The 17,403-nt window shown below is 38.9% G+C and overlaps 1 protein-coding gene across 1 annotated transcript in view; it reads right to left on the reverse strand.

Annotated features, from left to right (window-relative positions):
• Window positions 1–2,454: 2,454 nt before the first annotated feature.
• The window catches only part of LOC132376110 (cytochrome b5 reductase 4-like), a 42,567-nt gene continuing 27,618 nt past the window's right edge, over window positions 2,455–17,403 (reverse strand). The window contains exons 10-14 of the mRNA XM_059941640.1: window positions 17,149–17,301; window positions 14,211–14,361; window positions 13,816–13,902; window positions 4,690–4,854; window positions 2,455–2,525 (exon numbers count right to left, since the gene is read on the reverse strand). Of these exons, the coding sequence (XP_059797623.1) occupies window positions 2,471–2,525; window positions 4,690–4,854; window positions 13,816–13,902; window positions 14,211–14,361; window positions 17,149–17,301 (611 nt within the window). The 3' untranslated portion in view covers window positions 2,455–2,470. The remainder of the gene's footprint in view (window positions 2,526–4,689; window positions 4,855–13,815; window positions 13,903–14,210; window positions 14,362–17,148; window positions 17,302–17,403) is intronic.

The raw sequence follows: 17,403 nt of genomic DNA on the forward strand, positions 1-17,403 counted from the left end.
TCAGCTGTGCCTAGCTGGAGCTCAGCTGGCTAACACTGGATAAGACCACTGACCCTCCAAATGGGCACACATGAGTGGCCACGCAGGGACCTTCTGACGCCAGAGAGTCGAAAACTCCACCCTCAGCTCCTGCTATGCGCCTCCACTCTTGAACGTGCAGAAGCCTGTAGCTTCGTTACGCCTGCGCAGAACGACAATCACCCCCCGCCCCCGCCTTTTCCCGGTCACCTTTCCCCACGCTCCCCACGCCTCAGAAGGCCCTGCTTCTTCGTTCATTACCCCATAATTCCCCTGAGCCCCTTGCGGATCTGAGACTTGTGTTCCCGTCTTCTCACCTGGCTGCCTTTTAAATAAACCCTCTCTTTGCTGCAAACCTTGGCGTCTCAGCGTTTCGGCTTGCTGAGCGTCAGCCAAACATGAACCTGGTCTGGTAACAAGGTGGTCACGGCAAAAGCTTAGTTTGGGATCTATTGAATTTGAGGGGCTTGTGGAACATCCAGGTGGTAACTGGATATTGAAAACTGAAGCTCAGCTGATTCTCAAAGATGCCAATTTGGGAATTATTAACATATACGTTCAGAAGAGGCTCATGGGTTTTCTTTTGCTTTAAAATACAGTAAGAAGACTGAGGAAGAGATACAAACAGGGAGTATCCTGGAGGTAATTAGAAAAGGGTTTGGAGGAGAGAGGAAAAAGGAGGGTAGAAAAGATGAGAGATCTGGCTAAGGTAGAATTAATTGATATATTACTAATAAACTACAAAAAAAGGTGTGCCTGGAAAGTTCATGATCTTAGGGGAGAAAAAAAGAGGTGGTCGGAAGGCAGAGGTAGAAAATGTCCCTGTTAGCCACAGGGAGCACTGCCACCCTCCGGCCTGGGTGAATGACGATGGACGGAAGAGGGAGACGCAGGGAAAGAAGACAGCGGAGACGCAGGGAAAGAAGACAGCGTTGACCCAGCCACTCGCACCTGGGGAGCTTCCTGGGCTGGGGATTCGTAATTTGAGGAATGTTAATATTGTGTTCCTCCTGAGTACACCATTCATTCAGTGAAGACTTAGCTATTTACAAAATCATTTACAGGGGAGTTGGAGACTCCCCACACCCCGATTTCTGTAAAAGCAATGCTGCCATCCTGAATACGACTGAAAAATCCAAGTTAGCTTACGCATAGCCTCCTACGCATCCAACAGTTTCCTCATGAAAAGCTCACAATGGCTTTTCTTTTTTTTTTTTAACATCTTTATTGGAGTATAATTGCTTTACAATGGTGTGCCAGTTTCTGCTTTATAACAAAGTGAATCAGTTATACAAATGTCCCCATATCTCTTCCCTCTTGCGTCTCCCTCCCTCCCACCCTCCCTATCCCACCCCTCTAGGTGGTCACAAAGCACCGAGCTGATCTCCCAGTGCTATGCGGCTGCTTCCCACTAGCTATCTATTTTACAGTTGGTAGTATATACAGTGGCTTTTCTTGATACCCTTTGCAGAATCCCAACCTGTGAAAGCTTTTGAAGGTTGCACACAGCAGCAGGGAGAGAGAATAAGATGCCCACACAGCAGAGCTTAGGAGGGCTCCCTGCTGAACCGCCAGCTGTGGGGCAAGCAGCCAGCCAGGGAAGGTACCATTTAGGATGGAGTGTTCCTCATTTTCCCAGCTGGTCTAGATGGGCTCAAAAAGAATTTAAATTTAACCTATTTCAAAGCACCGAATGATTATTTTAGACCATGAGACCAGATGCTATACTTTCATTATCTTTCCTGATGCCTCTAGTTTTGGCTAAGAATCAAAATAGTTGTCAAGGTTGTCTTAAACTTTCTAAACACATATAATCCAAAGCTGCGTGTGTGAAGTGTCTCCAGAATCTTTTATTGCTGCTTTTAAAATTTCCCATAGACACTAACCCATACTGTTGCACTCAAACACATTTCTACCACAAAAGATTAAAAAGTACTTAAGAATATTTTTTATTCTACTCTGTATCAAGGCCATAGACACACAAAATGTTTGGATCACTTAATAAGTTATAACATCCCATGTTTTCATAGTAAGAACAAGGACATAAATGATCATTTCCTGAGTTTACAGTGCAATGTAAAATTTAATCTTATTGCTAATCAGACATCTTACAGCATAGAAATGTGATCAAAATGATCATTTGCTTTATCATGTCATAAAACACAAGAGCTTATTGTAGAACAGTGATACAGTTTAAATGGTAAGGAACTTTGTGATTCATAACAAAGAATCCTGTATATACTTGCCACGATTGACCTTCCAGGACAAATATCAGTAGTAAAATAAGTTACGGTACAAAATAAAGTCAACAAGGTATCTATAGTGAAGAAACATTTGGTTTCACTTAAGAAACTAAAATCTGGATTCTAGTTAACCTATATACAAAAATGTTCTTTTAAAAAACCCTAAGTAATCACAAATTTAGCTAAAACAGTTGAATGACAGCTCTTCATTATGCTGTAAAACTATGGATCTCATCTTTGGAAAAGTTCAAATCATGCAGCAACCTGAAAAACAAATAAAAAGCACATGTTTCTTAGGGAAGATGTTTAAAAATAAAGAAGTAAGATCAAAGTTTACCATCGTAACCATAGTATTTTTTCATTTTTCCTATTTAGCATGTGTGTTCTAAAAAACTCCACAATTATCACTTCTAAAAAATTAACAGTAATTCCTTAATATCATCTAATATCTAGTAAGTGTTCACATTTTCAATTGTCTCATAAATGCTGTAATTTTTTAAAGTTTGTTTGAATCAAGATCCAATTAAAGTCTACTCACTGTGATTGGTTTATATGTCTTTTGGGTATTTTTTGATCTGTAACATCCCCTCCATCTCTCTCTCTCTCTCTCTCTCTCTCTCTCTCTGTCCTGCAACTTATTTGTTGGCAAAATCATATTTTTAAGTGTTGAGTCTCCCACGGTTCTCATTTTGCTGCATCCCTGTGGTTTACTTTAATAATATGTTCCTTTTTCCTTTTATCTCCCAAAATTTAATAATTGGATCGAGAGGCTTAATCAGATACAGGTTCAATTCTTTTTGACAAGACTACTTCATAGTGCTCTTTCATCAGGGGGCACATAATACCGGGTTGCCTCTCTTTTTGGATGCTAACCACCACTGGTGATCTACGTACAGATCTACTAGTTTCATTAGGGACCGAAGTTGGTGATATTCTACTTCTATCATTCTTTATTCGTTTATCAGCCGAGGAATTCTATAAAGGATAACTTCTGCTCATCTATTATGTGGTTATCCAGTAGTATAACTCATACAGAAAAGGGAGAATAAATGCTTGTTTTCTTCCTCTTCATTCACCAGTTTTTGAAGTAAGGAGTTGATCCCCTAGCATTCTATCTTAATTTTCCCCCACTGAACAGGAGAAGCAGAAATACTGCTTAAGTATAATTCAACTTGGAAAATACTGTAAATGGAGACTGAAATCTTAAAAGTAGCTCTGTTTAAAATACTGCTGAAGGGAACTTCCCTGGTGGTCCAGTGGTTAGGACTCCACGTTTCCACTGCAGGGAGCATGGGTTCGACCCCTGGTTGGGGAACTAAGATCCTGCAAGCCATGTGGCATGGCCAAAAAAAAAGGAGGTGAAAAAATAAATAAATAAAATGCTGCTGAAAGTATAAACATTTACTTAGTACTCATTCTTTGTAGTCACTGTGCTAAGCATTTCACACGCATAAATATTATCATTTATTCCCTCGGATAGGCGAGTGCACTAAAGCTTAGAAGGTTTTGGCCCTAGGACACTTAGCTGATGATTGTAGGATGACTGTAAGTCGTGGAGCTGGGATTCCAACCCAAAGTGGCAGCTTCCAGAGCTGACACACACGTTCAGACAAAGGGACAGGACGGCACAGGAGTTACGAGGGCCAACGTGGTGCGGCACGCAAGCCTCTCGCCATCTGAACCCAAATAAAATAGCAAGAGAGAAAATTACCTAGCAAATGTTAGGTTCAGTCATATACCAAATAAGGAAATGCAGGGCATTTAAGGCAGTCATATTTTAAAATCATCTAGAAACCCAATAGTGGCTATATCTAACCAAATATTTTAAAGTGTCATTTTAGAGTTAAATAAGATCAAGGTGATTTTTAAATAAGACGATCACTATCACTGGTTGTTCTTTGTGCGGAGTTCAACTCTTGGTCTTGGCTTATTTATGTTCTAGTCTTGATTTTTGTCTTGCTGTTTGGCTTTCTCTCACTGTGTTATCGATTAATGCTCACCCAGTTGCAGAGAATGATGGAAGATCAAAAGCTACAATGAGATGAACACTGCTTATTATGATATATTTAAAAAAAATTATTATATATTATGAAGCTTTGGTGGAAGAGGAGGTTGAATCTAGTGTCCCCGAAACTATCTGGCACCAATCTTGTGAAAGTGTCCACACTACCAGCCACTACCAGAGGCCATCAAGAGCTGGCTGTGTCTGACTTTTGTGTTCATGTCTAACTCTGTGCATAATCCAGGCCTCCGACGCTTCACCTGCAAGCAGATTAAACACTTTGTTATTATTTTCTTACGCTGTGACATACTACTGAAGTGCAGGTTCATATGAATAGGAAGAAATGAGAGCCACGTCAACTGCTGTTTATAGGAGGTCGTCATTTCACGGTGCTGGGATTCTCTCTCCTACCACGTTGCTACTCACTTCATTCCTTGTTCTGTAAATGGCATTGGCCCACAAATGCAGATGAGGACTTTGGATGTGTTTAAACTTCTTTTCAAAAATTCAGAAAGCAGAGCTGGTGAAATGTATCCCCGTTTGCCGTTCCATTCAGAAGTAGGTGCTGAGAGAACAAATTCAAGGTCAAATCTGGAGAAAAGAAACATTTTTTTAAAGTCTATTACATTAAATATATTATGAACATGTTTCCAGTTCACTAACGCATCTTTTTCTCCCCTGGAGAACAAATGAATATATGAAGGTTGACACGCTTGCTAGAAAAGCACTAGAACAGAATGTAAACAAACATTTCGCAAAAACATACAGGTAAGTCCACATTTACTAAAGATAAACTTTTGCTACAGATAAGAGGATAATTTGACATTTTCTATTGAACTCATTAGAAAGAGAGCTCTAAAGGATCTCAGAGAACTCCACATTTTTGTTAATGATTTGCTTGTATAAAGCACAGCAAAGAGCAACGACCAGTGACATGTGCATTTTCATCTCTGACTCAAACCCCTCCAATGAGTCCTTGACCCCGATAACCAACGGCCTATCTGACTTCTTACTGTTACTGTCTTCATGGCTTCAACCTTGACTTACAGTATCCCTGTGCCACACCCAATGTCACTGCTGTGAATGGCACCACAGTCCGTTTGGTTGCGCAAATCCCGGGCAGAAACCCGGGATTGATCTGCCTCACCCTCCACGTCCAAATTCTCCCCAATCCTAGCTCCTAACTCTGTGCTCTGCTTCTCTCAGCCTCCACTGCCACACCTTGCCTGTTCTCTTTCTCCTTCTGTAATGTTTCTACCACGCCCCACTGTTCAGTTTCTTAGCTCAAGCATCATTTCCAGGGAAGCACTGCAGCCCCACCAGTCTGGAGCCCTTTCGTAATTACACGTGTTGTAGAAATGTTTCCCTTTTCCTCTTCCTTATAGCCTTTCTATCAGGCTGTAAATATGTGGCCACCAAGATGATTATTCTAGTAATGTCTACCTTCCCCATTAGACCAGAAACTCCGTGAGAGCAGGGACCATGTTTGCTTGGGTTATCACTGCACCCCTAGTGGCCATCACACAGGAGGCACTCAAACACTATGGAGTGAAACATTTCAAAGAAAAGAAAGGGTACAGAATTACAATCAGAAAGAAGCACATCAAACCAAGTCTCACAAGGGAACAACAGACCATTTCTTCCCACAGCTCGGTAATCTGTTAAGTGAACTGCTGATGAACAGCCATAGCAAATTCAAAATTCTAAGCTGTACCTGCTCCCTTTGCTCCATTTTTGTAAACACAATTAGTTCTTATCATTTTCAGTAGCATCAGATCGAATGTGTTTCTACATTTTCCACTTGAGTAATATGTTAATCTCAATCTTAAGAAAACGCTGAAGTGAATAATTTCTCTCGTGAGGTGGCCCTGGGAGCCAAACATCAGAACAGAAGCAAGACATGGCTGGAGCTGTGGTCCTCGCCTGGCTGGGCTGCAGCTGGGTAAACGCTCCCAAGAGCGGACGGGCCAGCACAAGCATACAGACCAGCTCAGGGCGCCAGCCGGGGCTACAGAACCCGTCCCAGCTCTCACCAGACCCAGCCTCTAGGGCTTATAGGTCCATCTGTGGAACAAGGTGGGAAAACCATATGCTCTCTTACAATTCTAATATTCTGATTTTATATTTAAAAACCCAACAGAGACGTGTTTTATTTCTTGCCTTCAAGGTTCCCATTTCACTTTAGCAGCAATAGGAATCCACCCTATACAAAACAGTACCCCAAATACTTTCTTTCACTAACATTTTTTCCTTCCCAGCACTTATAATTAAGATAGCATTACATAATTCTGGAATGTGATGTTTGTTTGCTGCGCCATGAGGGCAGAGTCCTTGCCTGTCTTGTTCATACTGTATCCAGGCCTGGCTTGAGGCAAGTGTGCAAAAAATACTTGATGAATGAATAAAGGAATTTATTTAACAAGAAGCCATATTGGTTAAAAGCAAACACTATACTCAGAAGAACAAAGTCATATGCTGGCATCTATGAAAATTACATATAAAAATGTACGTGAATTTGTAAGGCCATTTTTCTGGGAAGAAGGTCTATAACTTTTCATCAGATTATCAAAGGGGACCCAAAAGCAGCTGTGGAACCACTATCTTAAGACATTTCTAATTATACATAGACAAGGCAATAAAATGTAGCAATTGCCTTGTTAAATTACGAATAAAAGATAGTCTCCTCTGCCTCTATTTCCAATCAGTCTGTCACTGGAATAAAACTGCTAAGATATATAAATCAATACTGGCGTCCTTTGTCATCTGAATAAAAATCTTAATTTTCCTTTAGTGAGATGCTTTAAAAAGAAAAAAAGAAAAAAAAAGCCTAATCAGTGGCATGCTTTCTGCAGGCATCTACTAAAGGGTGAAAAATAACTGTGATCCTTACATAACTGGTATAAATTCCTCATGTATTTTGTATTTATTCACATATTGGTCCCCTGGGTATACTTTTGGGTCTCTCAATGGAAAAAGTGACCAGGTGGCATGGATGCAATTTTCAGGGGATTGTTAGGAGGCTGCTATCCTGTTTATCTTCTCCTTCACAGCACTGGAAAAGAGCTTACACTGGAGCGGAAGCAATCCCAAGGTAAGACTCAAGAATACACGAATGAAGGATTTCTTATACCATATCAGGATACAGATGGTTACTGTGGATGGTTGCTTCTGAATTTTTCTGAAGGGCAACTTACTGTCTGAAGCATTTATAGCCTTGAGGCATGAGGGGATGCACTGGCAAACGTCCTGAAACTCCTTTCTGCCCTGTGATTTCAGAAATGCCAGAAAGGACTGGTACTCTTGAAAAGGTTACCTAAAAATAAATTTCGAGAATCCATAAAGTGCAAAGTAACATGAGAGAGAGAGAGACAGAGAGAGCGAGAGGGAGAGGGCTGCTTCTGATGAATGCCTATGAGGTCTAAATGTCAATGGAAGTAAACAAGCTTGTCCAAAAAAAATTACTTTAAAGTAGGCTGATAAATGACCTGAGATAAAAAAAATCTTGAAATATAAAGTCTAAACCATACGCAGAGACTGAAGTCATTCAACAACATATTCCCTCCTCCTCCAGGCAATCAGCTTCCCAGACCCACTCCTTCCTATTTCTTACACATACATATCCCTGCCTTCCCATTTTTTACTGCCACAACTCCAGGACTGGCCCTTCTATCTCTTGTTTAAGATGCTGCTCTACTAAGCTTACCCTCATCTATCTGGCACATCATTCTTATACTAGTTCTCCTAAAAACCCAGATCCAATCTCACAACTTCTTTGCTAAAGCTTCAGTGGCTTGTCACTGCCCACAAAGTAGTATTTCAGAGTATCTGGGGCCCCAGCTTTTCCTGGTTTCTCTAGCTAAAGAAAAATACTAGAATCTGCAGAAAAACTTGCTATTTGCTCATGGGAAAAACAGCTCACAAAATAAACAGCTAGGGGTTAAAAATATTTCTCAAAACGAATCTGATTAAACACTTGTGCTCCTCCAAATGTTAGTGGTCGTCCATGAAAACAAAAGGCTAACCTGTCAAATAAGTTTGGGACTACTGGGTTAAGAGAAGTTAAATAGATTTGTTCAGAATTTCTCAAAGCTTTGAATATGTTAAGTTCATATTAAACTTCAAGAAGATAACATAGTATACATTATTTCTCAGACTTATTTAATCATAGAGCCCTTTAGGGGGAACACATGAATATTTCAAGGAACACATTCCAAGAAACACACCCCTGGGACTTCCCTGGTGGCGCAGTGGTTAAGAATCTGCCTGCCAATGCAGGGGACATGGGTTCGATCCCTGGTCCGGGAAGATCCCACATGCCATGGAGCAACTAAGCCCATGCACCACAACTACTGAGCCTGCGCTCTAGAGCCCGTGAGCCACAAGTGCTGAAGCCCACGTGCCCTAGGGCCAGTGTGCCGCAACTACTGAGCCTGTGTGCTGTAACTACCGAAGCCCACGTGCCTACAGCCCATGCTCCGCAACAAGAGAAGCCACTGCAACGAGAAGCCCACGCACCACAATGAAGAGTAGCCTCCGCTCGCCGCAACTAGAGAAAGGTCACATGCAGCAACGAAGACCCAATGCAGCCAAAACATAAATAAATTTTAAAAAAACCCAAAAAACTTTGGGAACTGTATTCAATACCTTGTAATAACTTATAATGGAAAATAATCTAAAAAATATATATTTGAATCAATTTGCTGTTCATCTGAAACTAACACACTATTGTAAATCAACTATACTTCAATTAAAAAAACCCAAAAAAACACCACCCCTGGAGGAACATCTGGGAGGAACAGAGAGTGGTATAGGGTCCAGATTAGGGGCCCACAGGCTGGGGAAAAAGAAAGGCATTCAAGCACCTTATTTAACTTACTTGTGCTTCTGGAATCACTGGATTTTGCTGTCTTAAATGGGACTTACACATTGCTGGTCCCCAAACTGACACCAGAATATAGAAAAACTTTACCTTTCGAGAGGCTATTGTCAAAATGGATCAAGAGGCCTTGGTACACTTTGACTTAGTGATTCTTCTGGTGAATCTTTATCCTGCATAGTTAGAGAGGTACAGAAAAATTTGTACTCACTATGTCAAACAGTAGAGGGTTGGTTAAACAAATTATGGTATGAACTCAATGACCAAGTACAATGCAGCTATTAAAAATCATGGTGTAGTGTGAGTTTTCGCAACTAGCACAACTGGCAGTTTGGGCAGGATAATTCTTTGCTGTCCTGTGCTGTCTTGTGCAATGGAGGCTCTTAACAGCATTCTTGTAGGCTCTTAACAGTCTCTACCCACTAGGTGCCAGGGGAACCCCTTCCATCAGTTGTTACGATCAAAAATGTTTCGAGACATAAATGTCCCCTAGGGTGTCAGGGTGTCAGGCGGGGAGAAACAGAATCACTCCAGGTCGAGAACCACAGGTTGAAAGTATTCTATACATAGAATACACACAATTCACTAAAAATGTAGTTATAAACAGTATAGTCAGTATGGCTACATTATTTAAAAATACAAAACAAAAATGTATGCATTTAAGTGTATAAGTGCGTGAGTGCTTGTATGTATGTGTGTGTCTGTGAGAGAGAGAAGGAGAGAAAGAGAGAGAAAGAGAATGGAAAGATACAAACCATAATGTTGTTCCTTGGATGGTAAGATTATGGGTGATCTTTTCCCTTATATATTTTTCTATACAAACGTAGTAATTTTATAAACGGGGAATATCAGCAAATCATCAAATTCTACTATTTATAGAAAACAATATGCTACTAACTTTACTAAAATAAGGTTATTATCTTCAAACATGACTGCTTTGAAAGGGAAGGAAAATACTTATTATATTTATATATTACAAAATGCCATCCAGAAGTCAATCTCATTGTCAAACTGTCCTGCACCTCAAAAAGAATTCTGCAAAAGCAGAGAACTCAGAGCGGGCGCATTCTACTGGGGGAGGGGGGAGTACCAGTGTGTAAGACTGAGTCAACCAGGCCTCATAACACTGCTCAGTAGTCGAGACAGAGATAAGTGAAATCTAATTTGGATTTCAGTTTACATAGTAATTGGCTACACCTGCTGCTGTACATATTTACCTTCTACTGGAGTTAACAGTCAAGTGTAATAAAATATTTGGATAAAATTCAGGCAAACTAACTTTTTTTTTTCCGTTGAAATTTTATGCTTAATGACATGAAAAGTGAATTGAAACAGAAACATCCTACAAGAGTACAAATGGTCTACCTATTTTCAGCAATTCTGTTAAGTTTAGCAACATGGGAAAATGAAGAGATCCATTCCCTGGATTGCATGAGAAGATAAGCCAACACAATATCCTGTTCCCTGTTATACCCCCATACAGGCACCTGGGAGACGCTCACAGGAAATTCATGAGTAAATGAAAGTTACAAATATGCTAATTCTGGGCGAGGCACCCACATCTGCTATCTCATGGCCCCCACTCCCAAACAACCCTATGACGGAGATATTGATGTCCTTGCTCTACAGATGGAAAAACTGAAGCTCCGTCAGATCAAGTGACTTGCCCGAGGTTAATAAGGTTAATAAGTTTCCATCATACAACAATGTTTCAAAGAATTTCCTTTGCTAACTATATTATTTGGATAAACTCTGAGGACAAGCACAGCATGCTTGCTGAAAATGAAAATATTAGATAATACACCAGTCTCAGTATACATTTTTCCTATCCCTCCTTGTTCTGCAAAGGATTGAATGGAAAGCTGTGTCCTAATCCTACAGAGTAAGGTATTTCATTTGTGTTAACTATAGAACTTATTTTTTTTAATAGTCACAATCCAATAATAATTTAACCAAGGAGATGTGTTCAAGTTTCACATTCTGCCATCAGAAGCTTTATTACTAAAACGAGCAGTGACATAGGAGAGTCAAGATGTAGGAAAGCGTGGTTTAACAGATAAAAAAAATTAAGCCTTAAATGTTAACTAAATGACAGATGTGACAAATTAAAACTACCTTATATTAAATTTGAAGTTTCACTTTCCTTCTATGTATGGGACTCAACAATTATGCTCTGAATGAACAGTACTACCGACAGCCATCAGTAAACCTTTAAGACTAGGTTTCTCCTCTATCTGCATAAAACCTGAGAATATGGAAGGTTCCTGATAAATGTTCCAAAGCCACGTACATACACAAGGCCTCTGTGTTTCCCAGTGAGGGTCTGACCCCAAGGCCTTTGTGTTTTCCAGTGAGGGTCTGACCCCGAGTCTCCAGGGGGCACAGATTATCCGATGCTGGAAGTCAGTGCCAGTAGAGGGCCCCCAGCAAGGAGGGTGTACCTCCAGAAAGTGGAAGGAAAGGGAGGGGGCAGAGAGCGCACAGGAGCAGGAGCAAGGCAGGTGAGAGCCGGGAGAGAGAGAGGGAGCAGGAGAGAGAGGATAGAGGCAAGCCAGAGGCAAAACACTCTCACCTCTCCCAGCAAACTGGAGCGTCTCACTCACTTAGAGCCAGTCATCCAGAAGTGAAAAAAAAAAGGGCCCTTTCCTCATCCTCAATCCTGCAGCCTATGCAATTCCACCAACCCAAATTATGTGGACCAAGCAAGACAAAACAAAACAAAACACACAGGGGACGTTGTTAAAGGGCACTTCATATTCAGAAGCTGTCAACACATGCCTTTTTACCAATTCTTTCTTTTTTTTTAATTTTTTTTAACTTTTTATTTTATATTGGAGCATAGTTGATTAACAACGTTGTGTTAGTTTCAGGTGTAAAACAAAGTGATTCAGTTATACATATACACGTTACTTCTTATGTCGAGTTTAACATCAATGGATAGACTAAGAGCACAATGTCTGTTCGCTGAAATAATAGTAAATGAATTTTTCTTGTACAATCAAACTATCTTGAAGAATACTATGTCCCAAAACTGCCAGAAATACTTTTTTTAAAAAACCTAGCTAAGAAAGTGTAGCTATGTCTGCTTAAAGTCTTTTAAATGCTTGTTTAGGAAACAGGAGGTCAAACAGTCAACACAAGAACACATGTATACAGAGGTCCTTCATAGCAGCAATCCAAATATCTGAGGCAGGGCTTCACAATTTCCAAGCATTTACACTATCTTCTCTAGTCCTCACAACAGGCTTATGAAGTAAGTAGGAAAGATGTCATTATTCTATTTTGAAAATAAAGGGACAGGCCCACAGAGCTACGTAATTTTTTAATACAGTTTCAAGCTAGTAAAGGGTAGACTGAAAACCAGAATTTAGGTCTTTAGGCTTTTTGATAAATGCTGCTTCCGATTTTCTACTTTGAAAATTAGTGAAAAAGACACTTGAAAAACCCAGGAATTTGTATTTCTTTAAATTATGCTCTAAATTGCCATGCAGCTACTGAAGTATAGTACATATTCTTAGGTTTATGTTTTAAGTATGTAAGAAAACACTTCGATGATTAAATTCAGGTCGTCCTTCATTTGTGCAAATTATTTACTAAAAGAGAAAGAGGGGGAGGATGGGAGACAACAGGGAGGAAAAGACTAGAAGGAATTACGGCATCACCTTAGTGAGGATATTCAGAAAATGTTCAGAAGAACCTGGAGCCCCTGGGACAGCTGAATTTCTGAGGTCTTTAACTTTTAAAATGTCTGGAACTTTATCTCCACCATACTCCATACTGTCATAAATACTTAAGTCAGATATTTTGTACGACTTACGACGTTCTGCAGTTCTTCGAAATAGTTTTTAATGATTACAAAAATGCTTCAGAAATATGACAGCTTGTCCAATTCATTCTTCTTCTGAGAATTTTGTTTTGAATTTCCAACTGCTTTCATATCTTTTTAGGGGAGATGGGGCATATGCGTGGTTAAATTATCTCACTTCCTTGGACTGTGCTAGGGCTCCTTTTTCAATGAAACAAATTGCCACCTTGCTGTCCTTGCTGCCTCATTTTACCACTGAATTCAGCCTGACTCAGACTTTTTTCTATTACCTATACCAGCATTTCCCAAAGTGTGTACTGAGGACCACTAGTGATATTTAATACGTGTTAATGTAAACGAACAATAATGAAGAGAATCTTGCTAAACAATGCAGAAGGAATCCCCTTCTTGGAAAGTCACAATGGACATTGGTATAGTAAAGGCTCTAAGAAATCCTGTAGTAAAAAAAAATGCTTATTTTTGCTTATCCTATCTCACCAGATTTATTTGATCTGTCCCCATTATAACAAGAAAATCTTGAATTACCAAATTGGCTACACTGGATCATTTTCAATGAAACCTAACTCAGTATAAACAACATAACATAAACATAAAGCCCAGTATATATTTTATTGATACATATTTGATGTCACATTGACCTTATCAAACTATTTCTTTGGGGGAGGTGTACTAACATTACTTAACATTACTTACATTTAGCTTTTTTTTCCTTTTTTTAAAAGAGAATTAGTGATTATTTTTGTTTGAAGGAGTTTCCTGGTCAGTTAAAAATTCCAACCAAAGGAGGCAGGGTATCAACTGACTAAACCTGTATGAATATTTAAAAACAGAGCTAGTACCACTTTTATACCTTTTATCCTTAAATGATAATTTCTCCAATTGGCTTCTCCAAATTATGTCATCCTCTGTTTTATTGAAGAACATCAGCTTCACTTTCCTTAAAAGAAAAAACAACAACAACTCAAAAAGTACTATTTCGATTATAGAATTAAAAATATGCATGAATGGAAAGTCTAAAAGTGAACTAGCATGAATGTTTTTTTAGTGACAATTAGGTAACCAAAAATATCAAAAATAAAGGAATCAAGTAAATAAAACAGTTTTGAGTGGAGGAAGAAGAGTGAGAAATGACGACTGAGGGATAACATGTCTGTCGAGGTCCACTAGGTATTTAATCGATTTAGAATACCTTCTACTAATCTAGCAGTCTTACAAGGGGTAGTAATTAAAGACAAAATGACATACCTGAGACTGGGTATATTAGTCAAAGCATAACTCAGTACTTTAACCATTGGTGTGAAGTCTGTTCCCGCTGTCAATAAAAAGAGATCTTCCAATTCTTGGAACTGGGATATTTTAAAATTGCCCTTGGGATTGCTTACAGAAACATAATCTCCTAAACAATGAAATATACATAAAATCAGGAAAAAAAAACTGAGACTGTTAACCTAGTTGAATTAAGAACACTAGGAGAAACAGGTTGCATAATTATCAGACTACATCTCAGTTTTTAAGGAATGTAAGGGGTTTTGAGAATACTCATTAGGCTCCCAAGTATGTCATTATACTCAAATTATCATAATCAAATTAATAATCAGATTTCATTATACTCATTTCCCAATATTATTTTCCCAAATCAACTGGAGTCTCTAACATACAAACTACTGCCAAGTATTTAACTACAAATTATCAATAAAGGCTTGATTGCTAAAGTAAAACTAGGCACTTCAAAAGCAGAGTCCGAGTATACCTGTCTTGCACAGTATAGGGTGGAAAATACATATTCACTACTTACATACTGATTCTTAACCACAGTAATAAGCGTAGTAGGAGAGAAAATTGAAATAAAAATGTATTCTAATATCTTATGTTGTTAGTAAATGTGCTAACTTTGCCTCCATCAAATCTCTGAAAATACCTATCAATTAAAACAAGAGCTGTTCTGCATTTAATTTCCATAAAGACAAAGCAAGATCAGAAACCGTACTTGGGGCATGCTACTTACAAATTTTCAATCAAAACAGTTGAATAAACCCTTTTCTGCTATGCAGTTGATATAATTGCTATGTACCACTCATATAAGAGAACTGTCTTTAGGACTTTTCAGAAGTTTTCAATGTAACTTTAAAAATAAAAAATAAAGCTGACCATATTTTAAAAACAATTTCAAATGCTCTGGTTTATTTTTAAATGTTTGGATGCTCATAATTTTTCCCTTTTTTGTCCATGGCAGGATAGTAAGAATGTTGTAGTAATTGATGAGTTAAACATTAGAAAGTAACAGAAGCTCCTTGTTATAGTTTGAAAGGGACCATAAGATCAGAACATCCTCAAGAAAAAGTCAGCTGGTTGTTTACTAAAGCAGCCTCACAGAATGATATTAACTTGATAACTTTTGTCCACAGTCCAGTCCTTCCAATGTCATAAAATTGATTAGACTCAGGCAAGGACTTGATGCTAATCAAGTTCACAAGAGATTAAAGCACACATGCCAGAATGGCAATGGATTTTCAGCCTGACTACCTGCATCTAGTGACCTGAGCATTACTTGCCCCATCCAGGGCATCTCATTCCCAGTATTGGAAGACCAAATATTTGGAACATTTGGAAGGGCAAAATAATCGTTTAAAAGTTACTTGATGAGCATGGAATTGAAACAAAGAAGTGGATAATTTTATAGGGTAGCTCACATAGGCCATAATGAGACTTCATGAGTTACCACTGCCATGCCAGTGTACAACCCTCTAAGTGGCACCAGTATCTGTGCCATGACTGGTTCCCCTAGATGAAGTTGAAAAAACACTGATCTTGCTATTTTGACTTTCCTTTCCCATGCTCTATGCTGACTCTCCACGCTGCTCTCTGTTACGCAATCTCTATGGACAGGTTATAATACCATCAGTTAAGTTTCCACCTGCTATATTACAATCATGTTGTCAGTCCTTCACAAGGTGATATCACCTTCACTAGATCTGTAGGTTTTCCAAACTTCTTTAGGTTCACATTTATGTTCAATATTTTGATTTATGTAACCAAAGATGACTCATCACATCTATTATATGTAGACTGCTGAACTTAACTTTCAGACAGCAACAAATTTTCTCTATTTCCAAATTTTAGTGATCTACTTCACTTGATATTACTGCTAATACTGTCTTAAAAGGGGAAGAGCTCTTTTATTGTTAGGCAAAAGGCAGTGAAAAGTTGAAGACACAGAAAAAGGAGTAGAAACAGGAAGGGGGGGTGTCTCTAAATATTAGTAGATTTCATTATAGTCCCTTTGTTAATTCTTTCAAAGTACTTTTATTGAGAGCCTGTTATGTGCTAGCTGCCCTGCTGGGTATGGGAAATACAAAGATAAGACATATCTATCCTTAAACTCAAAGTCCTGTAAAGAAGGAATATTATTTATTCTTATCCTAGATCAATGAACAAAGTGTTAGTTACCGAGGGGTTCAGAAGAGGAGGGAGGCTTCATAAAGTAAGTGATATTTTAAAAAAAAATTTTAAAAAAGGTACTTGACAGGTAGAGAGAGGCATTCTAAAAATCTCAAGCACCTAAGAATGAGGATGACAAACTTCTGGACTGATTAAGTCCTCTTCATGGCCTGCAAAGACTTGGATGCTTTTTCCAGCTTCACCTCTCACTATACAAAATACTTGTGCTATTCAGGTAATGGAGACCCATCCAAGGCGTCAAAGCTGCAGAGCAACATGATTAAATCTATCATCAAGGCAGTATGGAAAAAGAATTGGAAAATGCAGATTAATAGAAAGATACCAGTTAGAGGCAACTGTGAGAGACCAATTACAGATTAAGAGAGAAATGATGAAGGCTTGATGTAAGAAGGTGGCAGAAGGGATAGAAAAGAAAGATTAAAAAGTCACTGAGTGGTAGACTCAATAAAACTTAGTGACTGACTGGATTGGGAGGGAGAAAATGGGAAGACTCAGGAATGACTCGAGTCTCCAGATTGGGTCGAGGATGAACAGTGATGCCGCAAATAACAGATGAGGAATATGAAAGCAAGGATAGGTTGGTGGGACTAAGAGAACACGACTTTGGTTGCAGACATGATGAGTTTAAAATATTTGACAGACTCCCACAGGGAAATAACTAAAAGAAAGTATAACTTGTGATCCAATCCAGAACACAATCTAGGTTAAAAAAATATATACTAACCAATCTGAAGATGATCAAGCTCTGGCGTGAAGAGTCCAGCAGGGTAGATTTTGATCAAAAAGTAGATGTATTTATTGTTGGGAAGAACTGGTTCCTTGAGCTCTGAGAATAAGGGATCAGATACAGGTGTATATGGCTTCACAATTTCAGTACCTGGAAAAAGTCACAACAAAGAAATTCAAATCTGAAAATCTAAATGAAGATGAAGCATACAAACTTTATGATGCTATCAGCATATATTTAAAACTATACACT

This window comes from Balaenoptera ricei, chromosome 12 (genome assembly GCF_028023285.1).
Source record: "Balaenoptera ricei isolate mBalRic1 chromosome 12, mBalRic1.hap2, whole genome shotgun sequence".
Taxonomy (NCBI): Eukaryota; Metazoa; Chordata; class Mammalia; order Artiodactyla; family Balaenopteridae; genus Balaenoptera; species Balaenoptera ricei.